This window comes from Taudactylus pleione, unplaced genomic scaffold, assembly GCF_031769625.1.
Source record: "Taudactylus pleione unplaced genomic scaffold, aTauple2 ptg000518l, whole genome shotgun sequence".
Lineage (NCBI taxonomy): Eukaryota > Metazoa > Chordata > Amphibia > Anura > Myobatrachidae > Taudactylus > Taudactylus pleione.
The window spans coordinates 2,052,930-2,064,561 of NW_028284920.1; the positions used below are offsets into that span (position 1 = coordinate 2,052,930).

Here is an 11,632-nt window from a genome sequence, read left to right on the forward strand (position 1 = left end):
GTCCCCAAAATACAATGGCACCACCATGGCACTGCACAGAAGGGTCCCACCACACACTGGCACCACACAGAAGGTCCCAAAACACAATGGCACCACCATGGCACTGCACAGAAGGGTCCCACCACACACTGGCACCACACAGAGGGTCCCAAAACACAATGGCACCACCCTGGCACTGCACAGAAGGGTCCCCACTGTACACCCGCAGGGCACTAGGGAATGGGAGCTGCAGAGATCGTGAGTAGAGAGCTCGGCGGCATCAAGTGACCTGGAGGTGGTGACCAAGACCCCAATTGGAGGTAGAGACGCTGCCGCCCATGGTGATTGGTGGGGGAGCTGCATAGGATATCATTGGCCCGGCTGCTGCGGTGCACACACAGCGCATCCTGCAGGACCCGGTCATTTTGAAAAACTGAGTTGATGAACAGCTGTGCACATTGGGCGGAATTCAATTCTTTATAGCCGCTATCGCGCCCGACGGAGCTATTCAATTCTTGCTCCTGTCGGGCACGATGAGCTGCCAGCGCTACATTTCAGCTCGCAGCCCCTGGGGGATGAGAGCTGAAATGTGCGAAAAGTGACATGTTTGGGCGCCCAAACATCACTTTTCGCGATCGCGCCCAGCACTTTGGTCGGGTTTAGCTGCTTTACGCGGCTAAACCTGACCTCTATGGGCGCGATCAGCGCAAACATCTTGGACAATTGTATAGCGGCCCGCGATCTCCTGTCACTTTAGGCGGGAGATGCGGGTCGCGTATACAATTGAATTCCGCCCATTATGTCCACTTATGGTAGGGCTGAAATCGCAAGTCGAGGGAAAACTTGCGATGCCGGCAGACATACTTCGTTCCAGAACACCACATTACGTCAGTCCTTCACACAGAATTGAATTCCTTCTCATAGAGGATTCATTTTATCAGTAATGTTTGTCTACCGTGCCAGAAAATGCAAAAAACTAAACGTTATGTTCCTGAGGTGCGAGCAGAAATCTGCATAGGGAAGGGGTTTAAGGCTGGTTGCAAATGCCGAGTGCATTTTAACTGTAGTGCGCCAGCATTTAGCATGGAAGCCGCTTTACGCAGCTAATCCAGTGCAGAGGTCACGAGAATACGGGTCGTCACAACCAGCGCGGGGGCTGGTCCTGCAAACATTTGAATTCGCTCCCGGACACTCTAAACGGTAATATAATTATCTGAAACAATTGATGTGCCCCCTCAAATTTCATTCTTTGAAAATATAGATATGGGGGGGAGATATATCAAACCATCTAATAACGGGACAACTGGAGAAGTTGACCATAGCAATCAGCTTCTATCATAATATAGAATGTACTTTATAAATAGCTAGAAGCTAATTGGTTGCTATGGGAAGCGTCTCCACTCTTTAAGCTGGGTACACATTAGACGATATATCGCCCAATATACAGTTTGACACAGATCGGAACAATATATCGGGCACATCGTCTAAGGTGTACCCGCGACTACACGCTCTCGCAACAGCAGCAGATGTGACGATATGGCGGCATGCTCTGGTTGCAAACACTGAACGATATATTGTGTGCTTTATCGTTCTGTGTATATGGGAGGAAAATATATGGTTACATTGGTCTTCCTGTCGGCCATGATCCAGGATAATCTAAAGCAGTGGTTCTCAAACTCAGGGCCCGATTCAGAGCCGGACGCTCTGTACGAGCGCCCGCTCTGAATCAGGGCGTTTTTTTTTTTGTTTTGGAGCGTCCTCCTGGACGCTCGCATAGCTGTGTGTTACCACCCACAGCTTATGCGAGCGTCCATGATGATGGTCGCGATGGTCAAGACCATCGCGACCTTCGGGCTTGCGACGAGACCCTGCGGTAGGGTCTAGGTGACCGCAAGCCCTGGAGTGATTTTGGCTCTATCAGAGCCAAAATCACTCCCACTGACATCACTAGTGATGTCAGTGGGGCCAGACCCAGACGGTAGACGTTCCCATGGGAACGCCTCCGTCTGGCAGCCATGCCCACCAAAGGGGGCGTGCTGTCACTCACCATCGACAGCACGCCCCCCTTTGGTGCGAGACCCGTAGCGACAGCTTGGCTGTCGCTATACGGGTCTCGCGCATGCGCACGACGGAGCTCCCTCCGTCGTGCGCATGCGCACTAGGGCACCATCGACACGCTCGCGAGCGGGTCTAAATCAGGCCCTCAGTCCTCAGGACCCCACACAGGTCACGTTTTTCATGTCACCTAGCAGGTGCACTCATTGAAATTTTAAAAGATCCACAGTTGGAGCCATTTATTTCACTTGTGATTCTGTGAGGAGACATGGAAAACATGCACTGTTTGGGGTCCTGAGGACAGAGTTTGAGAACCTGTGATCTAAAGTGTACCCAGCATTAGTTTAGAAGGTTTCATACATTTCCAGAAATGTTCTTTACATACATAACCAATGTCATATGGAAAATAGGACTAGGCACATCCGTGGTTTTTCGGGCTTCATACCTTCAATGGGGTATTTTCAAACCCTGCCGATTGTTACGTATAACCTCCATGTATACACAACACATCCAACGCCAGTGTCTGTAACAATTAAAACTCCAGCGCAAAACATCTGATTCGTCTATTTGAAATTATATGCATTAACTGCAGCAGTGTTTCGAGCCAGCATTTAACTCATATACCGGGATTCTATGCAAGAGAGTCACAAACACTGAGAAAAATGTATAAAAAAATGGGGAGTTAAATTGTTTACTTTGAAAAAAAAAAAAATTAAGAATGAAATACTAAAGATATATATCCCCTACAGACAATCAATACAAGCCGCTCAGGGAAAGTTTCCATCCCAAGAGCCATCCAGATAAAATAACGTAATCTCGAGATTATATGAAAGGCGGTTTCACCTTCAGGGTAACAGACTAATTACATGTCGGACTAAACATTGTTAAGATGTTGATCTTGGAGGAAATCCAATTGCTATGTCTCACGCCAAAAATGTTGTCCTTTTAGAAAAAAAAAATTAAAAGATTTTGCCAAAAAAAAAAAAAAAAATAATAATTTTAAATTTTTACTTGGCTGGAAAAATTTTAAAAGTTTAATCGTTAACTCCAAAAGGTCAACTATTCAATTGACCCTGTGTTTGAGCAGAAGCATTAGTAAGCTGTGGGATGTAATCAAGAGCTCAACAATGTACAATATCCACATTTATATTGTTGACACCACAATGACAGTTAGTTTTTCCACTAGGCTGTTATAGCAGGGCGCCACGTCCTGTCCGATTTTAAAATGGCAAATGCGCCCTACCTTACCTGCCAGGGCCCTGCTGAAACAGCCTGCCGGGTGCCGTACCCACCTCCAGACCGCAGTGTCCCGCAGGGGGAAAAATTGCAGTGCATCGGTCACCACCGTCATCGCAGTAAGGGGAGAGCTTGGGGGAAGCCCAGCATGTCCGTAAGTGCTAAGCACGCCCCCAAGAGTGACGGTAAGGGGGCGTGTCTTAAGAATTCGCCCCCTTTTCAGGCGCGCAACAGTGCCCTTTTTACGCTCTGGCGCCGGACTTAGAATTAACACTAAACAATTATGTCGACATTGTTCAAGTACAAATATGTATATAGTCACACTGTGCTGCAGAGAAGAATTGATGAGAAATCCTCCACATGTTATAGAAAATAGACGCCTCACTTTGCAGACAGAGGACACAATAGTCATGCTATTAACCAAAACATTATGTACCTAATGTTGCCACACTAGGGTGGTCAAGTTGGAAAGCTTTGATCGTTCGGTAGTCAGGTGCCATTGGGCTTTACTGACATACAGGTAACTAGCACACGCACATAGCGATAACTGGCCAGCTTAACTCTTGGCCAGGTTCAGTTGAAATCACTTTCATTCACCTGTGATTGCCCGCAAAGCCCCACAGATTTACCCAACTGGCTGTAAACGGAGAAAAATAAAAAAAAATACAACACATACCACACGTCATCTTAAGTGTGGATACAGAACAATGAACTTGCCTTTTATTTAGTACACTACATGCCATAAGAGAACAAAACGATGTGGGAGATTATGCACATGGCAAAGATTTATATCCCACATTCTAAATACTTTCTAAGATAAATTGTTTCTGAAAAGAGAACATCATTGTATTCCCAGGCTGGCTGAGTGAGCATATCAGCCCAAGCGCAAAATTCTGATAGGCGTTGGCTCAACAGGAGAAAAGGAGTCACAGAGCTGCATTATACCTTTCACCATAAAACAAAGCTCCGATGCAATAATGTAATATCTAGCAATCTTTGGACAAGGTCATTTGGGAAGGATATAATACACAATAACTTGGCAAGTCATTAGTAAGAAATTGAGAATCACTACATGGCGTTTTGTTGATTGGAGCAAAGTTCAGTGATGTGTAGATGTAGTGACAGAAGCGCTGAAAGAATTAACTATGAATCAAATATAACAAGGCAGAACTTGGAACAAGCATACATGAATCAAACTTAGCATCATGACACATATCAGTGTTCTCCACACACTATTTATCGGATGATCCGGTCGGTAATGTGATGCGGATAAAAGTCGCCTTGCACTGGCATTTCATGTAGAAACATCAGCCCAGTGTGACTTATACAGGGCATCACAGTGCAGCTCACTGCTCGGAGACACCCTTGCCAGAAAGGAGGACTAGAGCCACAGTGTATGAGGACACATCTGTATGTGCTAGTGCAACTTTAAAACTGATGTCCACGCTCTACACTCAGCATAATCCTACCTGCCAGTAAAGAGCTGTGCAATGTCATCAGCATTTGTATCTCAGATCCAAGCTTCTCACCTGTCATTCAACACAGACTGTGCTACCATCAGGGTAAAAGAGAGGCATACATCCAAATCAAGAAGCATCCATAAAATAAATGCTCACAGATGCATTATTTGGATATGGAAGAGCATAAAGTAACTGCTGGACAAACTGATCATGTAAATATGCATCACATGGTGCAGATAGAATGACAATTCAGCAATCTGATCTTTTGTCAAGTAAGCATCCTACAAAAAACTGCCATCCAGATCAGAAGTGCCCAGCTAGTGGGGTTGGACCCAACTGCATCAGGATCTGTTTCTCTGGTTCCCGACTGGCACATTTTGGGTATCTGCTAGAAAAAGGTTGAATACCACTGATATACAGCAGGTAATGTGTCAGATACTTTGGGTGGCAGTTCAATGAAGTTCAGTAAAAGCCTTGTGGGTTATGTTTCTGCATGACATTTTGGTCAATGATCTTCGATCCTTCATAGTTTGCACCATTTCCGTTTTGTGCACAAAATCATAAGTCAAAATCATAACATGCAAGGCTACTACAGAACCTCGTGGCAAAATGAATCAGCCCCTTAAGTGGAAACTATCAGCACACAATAACCACACCTCACCTCACACACTTTCAGCTCTCATACTATGGCACCGCTCTTTGCACACTGTCCCTCCCATCTGTCACCCCTGTCTGTCTGTCCCTCCCCTTTAGACTGTAAGCTCTCACTAGCAGGGCCCTCTTCCTTCCCTCACTTGTACTATCATCTTGTCTCCTATGCCATCAGCGATACCGAACCTTTGGGTTCAACCGGCGCTGATTTTGTGGGTAATATGATTGCATATGCAGCAATGTTTATATAGCTTTTAGCCTATGTTCTGCATTGTATAGTGCTGTAAACTCTATGCACTTTATTATGTTTGCACAGTATGCAGTTGGGAAGCCGGCGGACCTAATCCCGACTGCTTTATCCCGGTGAGGATTAAATGACAGGCGTCTAAATCTAGACGCCTGTCATTTTACCAACACCCGCCATCACGATCGAAGTGATGCCGGGCGCGGTGCACGGACAGCCGGGCGGGGGAGGTTAGGTTCTCCCGGGGGGACTTAGGGTTAGGCACACCCCCGGGGGATTAGGGTTAGGCACTGGGGAGAAGGTTAGGGTTAGGGGAGGGAATTAGGTTAGTGAATACTTACCTTAGGGACGATCTGGATTTTCACCCATTTCGGGCAGCCGCTGTCAGGATTCCAACCGCTGGACAAGCGTCTGGCGGTAAATCATACCGATTCCTGTTTGCACTGTCTATGCACTTTGTAAATGGTTGGGGACCCGTTGTGTAGCCATATAAATACACAATAATTACAAGTTTATGTGGTGCTTGACCTATACTAACATATAACTAAGCCACTTAGCAAAAGACATGGACATGACACTGTTTGGAGGTAAAGCAGAAATGGTCAACATGTAGCTTCTAAGCTGTTGTTGAACTACATGTCCCAGCATGCCACACCTCAGCTCACTGTAAAGGCACACAGGCAGATGCGCCCGTAGGCACGGTATGCTGAGGCTTGCAGAACAGCTGGTCACCAGCATCCCTGCCCCCTTACAGTCAGCTCAGGTGTGGCATGCTGGGACTTGTAGTCCCTCCGTATCTGGGGAACCCACAAGTTGCCCGCCAGCAGCAGTGGAAGGGGCTACTTACAATGGTGACGCTGGCTTTGCGCAGGTCCCGGTTCTCCTCCTGCAGCGCCTTGCATTTCAGCTTGTAGGTCTCCAGCTCGATCTTCAGCACCTTGTTCTCCTGCTGCAGCGAGGCCAGGCGGTTGGTCAGCTCCTCCAGGCGGAACGGCGAGATGACGATGCCCGACTTCCCGGAAGAAGAGGTGGCCGAGGACGAGGTCTGCATAGCGGCCGAGCTGCTGCTGCTGCCGGCTCCGTCCGTGTCGCTCTCGCTGGCGCTGTCCGCCATGGCCGCGGCTGGCTGTGTGGGGAGAGCGGGACGCGGCGGCGGATGAGTCACGGCGGCCGGACACACTATGGCTGCACTGCGCACACTCTGCCGAGCACGAGTCAGCCGAGCCGCCCCTCACACTCCGACCGCGCCGCTTCCTCACAGCGACACCCACAGGGCACGGCGGGCTATGGCAGCTCAGGTCCCGGCTCCACAGCGCTGGAATTATGCTCAGCTCCAACTCTCACACGTTTTACACTAGACCGAACGCGTAAACTTTCCCACCATAGGCTACATCCACACTACGAAGTATAGAATTTAGTCTTCCACCTTTATTATTATTATTATCATTAGTAATATTATTCACTTTTGTGCAGGACTTCCATAGAGGGCAAGAGTAACAATGGGGAGGATGGAACCACATATAAATAGGGTAGTATCTAGATTCCCTTCGCGAAGAGGAGTCTGACATCATCAGCTACTGTCCAACGTCATTCCCTAGCATTCACGTGGACACAGGGGCATATTTAATAGGCTGCGAGAATAGCAAAAAACCCGCACATGCAAGTTTTTTCCTGCAGGTGCGGGTTTTTTTATTAAACACGCGTCAGGGTTTTTTTTTTTCACGCACCTCCTGAGCAACCGTGATTTTTCCTAAAATCGTTGATTTTAGGTTAAATCACCAACACTTGCTCTGACACCCCCGCGGCACCCCCCCTGAGGACTAATTAAGTAATTGGAAGTATTACCTCCAGCAGCGCTGTCTTCTGCATCTTCTTCTTCATCCTGCGTCGGGAGCCGGCTCTTCTACAGCAGCGGTGAGTATGTTAGTGTGTGTGGTGTATGTTAGTGTGTATGAGTGTGTGTGTGCATGAGTATGTGTGTGTGTGTCCCGGTGTCAGTGTGCCCCCGCAGTGCTAGTGTGGCCCCCCTGAATGGGCGCTGGGAGAACTACATCTCCCACCAGTCCTTGCTCCTCCCATTAGCCCCAGGGACTCCCAGCAGCCCCCTCTCCAGTAAGAAGAGAGAGGGGATGCCACCGGGAGCCGCGGAGACCCGGCCAGGTAAGTTACTTTTTTTTTTTTTTTTTAAATTTACGCGACGCATGGTTTTCAGTCACGAAAACCCTACAAGATAGAAGCGCCGATAGCTTGGGCCATGTATGAACGGTCAGATCGCCTGACCGTTCGGCCCGCTGTAGCTGCGCAATCTGCCCTATCTCCACAGCAGGGACAGCACTGTCCCTGCTGCGGCTGCTGCCGGCTCGAGGTTGCACGCGGGGATCTTGTGATACTTGCGAGATCCCGCACATGCTCAGTGGAGTCGGCCGGGACTGAGACAAGGGGGATCAGCAGTAGGCTGATGCGCTGCGGTCTCTAGCAGGTAGCACCAGAGGGGGGATTTATCGCTCCCCCGCTCCGGGCGATGAGATGTTTATACATCTTATTGGTAGTGCTTCCTGCTCCGCCTCAGTAAAGAGGCGAAGCAGGAAGCGATATAGTGGCACGTTAAGTGCCGCTATAATATATCTACCCCAAAATGTGCAGAGCATTTTGTACCTTATGGAGCGGGTAATGTTGGAGGGTAGGCGATAGCATGCTGATGACCAGCCACCAGCTGGCTGCATGTTCGGCCATTAGTCATACATATTCAAATTGTATTTCTATTTTCCTCACAAAACTGCAATTTATTTTTTTTAGTTTTACATATTTAGGGGTCTATTCATAAAGCAAAGAAGAGCCCTGTTTAGCTGAAATCAGGGCTCTTCTCTGCTTTGTGCAATTCATAAAGCAAGTTACCATGGAGAAATGTATTCCTTCTCCTGCGGCACCCCAGCTTCGTGTATGAATCGCATCACCATACTTTTGTATGGTGAGTGCGATTCCTAAAGGAACAGAAAGCTCAACTTTCCGTTCCTCTCCTGTGGTACAGATTCACTATCTGAGGATGGCGTTATCTGTTCCGCAACCCGAACAGTTAAGGGAAGCTGCATACTTCCCTGCTCTCTGTCCATCATCCTGCTCTGGCTCCGCCCCTTTACTCCAGGGTCCTTTGCAGCAGACCTGACCTGCTGCTCTCAGACGCCGGAGCATGTGCATTGGAGATGCAGGCACATCGGGCTCCAAAATATGTCTGTATTCTCACTGCGTCAAGGTATCGCGGAGGAGCCAGACAGCGCCTGAAGACCCCAGAGGGGTAAATATACATGAATGGCTACTAAACATCACTATATAGCGCATCGATGTGATGCGATATATAGTAATATTTATCATGAGTCACCATGTTCTTTATGAATAGACCCCTTAGAGAGACATTGGAGCTGATACAGTAGGGGACAGCGGCGGAACTACTGGCGGTGCAGCCGGTGCCTTGCATCGGGGCCCGACGTGGTGCAGGGGCCCATAGCCGCCTGCACACGACAACACCCACCGCTGCACCGCCGCCAGTGTCCCCCCGGCAGGGCCGCCATCAGACTCTAGTCCAGGTCCTTACAGAGAGAGGGGTGCCCGGCAGCAGATCACATGCCGGTAGCGGGCCAATTACAGCTCTCAGACCGACACCCACTCCTGATTGACAGCCGTTCCGCAAGCTATGATTGGCCTACGGCTGCGGGCAGTCAGAGGGAGGTGGAGCCTAGGAGGCCTGGAGCAATAAAGTTTTTATTGATCCAGTGCAGTGTGTGACGTCCTGCCGCTGGATGCAGAGAGGAGCCAGGACCGAGCCGTCGGAGAAGACGAACAACACAGGAGGCAGCAGGTAAGTGTTGGCTGGTGAGGAGAGCCACGGTATGGGCGGTGGTTGCGGAGGGGGGAGAGCTGGAGATAAAGACGCTGGGGGGGGCTGGAGATGAAGACGCTGTGGCTGTGAGACTCAGAGGCTGGGGGCTGTCAGACAGAGTCTGGGGGCTCAGAGGCACGGGCTGGGGGCTGTCAGACACAGAGTCTGGGGGCCAGGAGGCACGGGCTGGGGGCTGTGAGATGCAGAGTCTGGGGGGGCTGTGAGATGCAGAGTCTGGGGGGCTGTGAGACAGAGTATGGGGGGGCTGTGCGACAGAGTCTGGGAGCTGTGAGACACAGAGTTGGGTTGTGAGGCACAAAGGCTGAGGGTTGTGAGGTCTGGGGGCTGTGAGACACAGAGTCGGGTTGTGAGGCCCAGGGTCTGGGGGCTGTGAGGTCTGGGGGCTGTGAGGCACAAAGGCTGAGGGTTGTGAGACACAAAGGCTGAGGGTTGTGAGGCACATCTGTGGTTTGTGAGGCACAGGGGCTGAGGGTTGTGAGACTTGGGCAGAGTTTGGGGCTGAGAGACGCAGGGGCTTAGTTTGGGGCTGAGAGACGCAGGGGCTGAGGTTGTGGCTGTGGGACGCAGGAGCTGGGTTAGGGAGGCAGTGGATGGGTTTGGGGCTGAGAGACGCAGTAGATGGGTTTGGGGCTGAGAGACGCAGTAGATGGGTTTGGGGCTAAGAGACACAGTAGATGGATTTGGGGCTGAGAGATGCAGGGGTTTGGGGCTGAGAGACGCAGTAGATGGGTTTGGGGCTGAGAGACGCAGTAGATGGGTTTGGGGCTAAGAGACGCAGTAGATGGATTTGGGGCTGAGAGATGCAGGGGCAGGGGTTTGAGGCTGAGAGACGCAGTAGATGGGTTTGTGGCTGAGGGACGCAGTAGATGGGTTTGGGGCTGAGAGACGCAGTAGATGGGTTTGGGGCTGAGAGACGCAGTAGATGGGTTTGGGGCTGAGAGACGCAGTAGATGGGTTTGGGGCTGAGAGACACAGATGGGTTTGGGGCTGAAAGACACAGGGGCAGGGATTTGGGGCTGAGAGACGCAGTAGATGGATTTGGGGCTGAAAGACGCAGTAGATGGGTTTGGGGCTGAGAGACGCAGTAGATGGGTTTGGGACTGAGAGATGCAGGGGCAGGGTTTGGGGCTGAGAGACACAGAGGCAGGGTTTGGGGCTGAGAGACGCAGGGCCTGGGTTTGGGACTGAGAGACGCAGGGGCTGGGTTTGGGGCTGAGAGACACGGGCTGGGTTTGGGGCTGAGAGACGCAGGGGCTGGGTTAGGGACTGAGACGCAGGTGAAGTCTTACCCATTTGAACTGCACAAGTGTAATGGTGGAAGTGGCTATTTCAATGTATTTTATGTAAATGATACTATTTTAATGTATTTAATTTACATCCGGCTTTTCCAACGTATTTTATATGGACATATTGTAATTATGTGTATATATAGGCGGCACATTTTCAACATTTCGGGGGTTACATCACCTTCATCAGGATACACACACAGGGGGAGTGGGAGGGCCCAAAGCATAATCTTCCACCTGGGCCCATCACTCTCTAGTTCCGCCACTAGTAGGGGATATACACGCCCACACAGCACTGGCCACATCTCCTGCTTCTCACGGTAGAATTAATCCCAACTTTTGTGAGGTGGAAGTCAGAATAATGGATTGTGGGCAAAATTGGGGGCGTGTCCTAGCTGCAGTGGGTGTAGCCACGCAGGAAAAGCCATACCCCCATTTTCATCATGGTGGGGCATTGCCTAGCCTCTCCCAGAGCCTGCATAGTGTGTGTGTACGTTCCTCCAACCTCCCCCCCCACCCACAGGACACTGTGTCATGCGTGTGGGACAGACGAACAGTGCCCGAAAGCAGGACTGTCCCGCTGAAGTCAGGACAGTTGGGAGGTATGCAATAAGCCCTTGATAATTTTAAGCCCCAGAGTCACGTGGTCCTTAATCCGGCCGACCCTGATAGCACATACACCATGTTCTTTACAACTGGTTACAACAAAATGTTAAAACAAGACATAATTTTCATACTTTTTTTTATGCAATGTGTATTAAAACAGTAAAATCACAGTAATGTAGTCAACAACACTGGTGGTGTGAAAATAATAAAGCATGGGATT

The 11,632-nt window shown here is 49.8% G+C and overlaps 1 protein-coding gene across 2 annotated transcripts in view; it reads right to left on the reverse strand.

Annotated features, from left to right (window-relative positions):
- CCDC6 (coiled-coil domain containing 6) overlaps positions 1-6,927 on the reverse strand; it is an 81,688-nt gene extending 74,761 nt beyond the window's left edge. Inside the window, exon 1 of one of the 2 annotated variants that reach the window (XM_088450384.1) lies at positions 6,473-6,927. In XM_088450384.1, coding sequence (XP_088306510.1) covers positions 6,473-6,739 — 267 coding nt within the window. In that variant the 5' untranslated portion in view covers positions 6,740-6,927. The remainder of the gene's footprint in view (positions 1-6,472) is intronic. The other variant, XM_088450385.1, reaches the window with a different exon arrangement.
- Between the last annotated feature and the right edge of the window lie 4,705 nt (positions 6,928-11,632).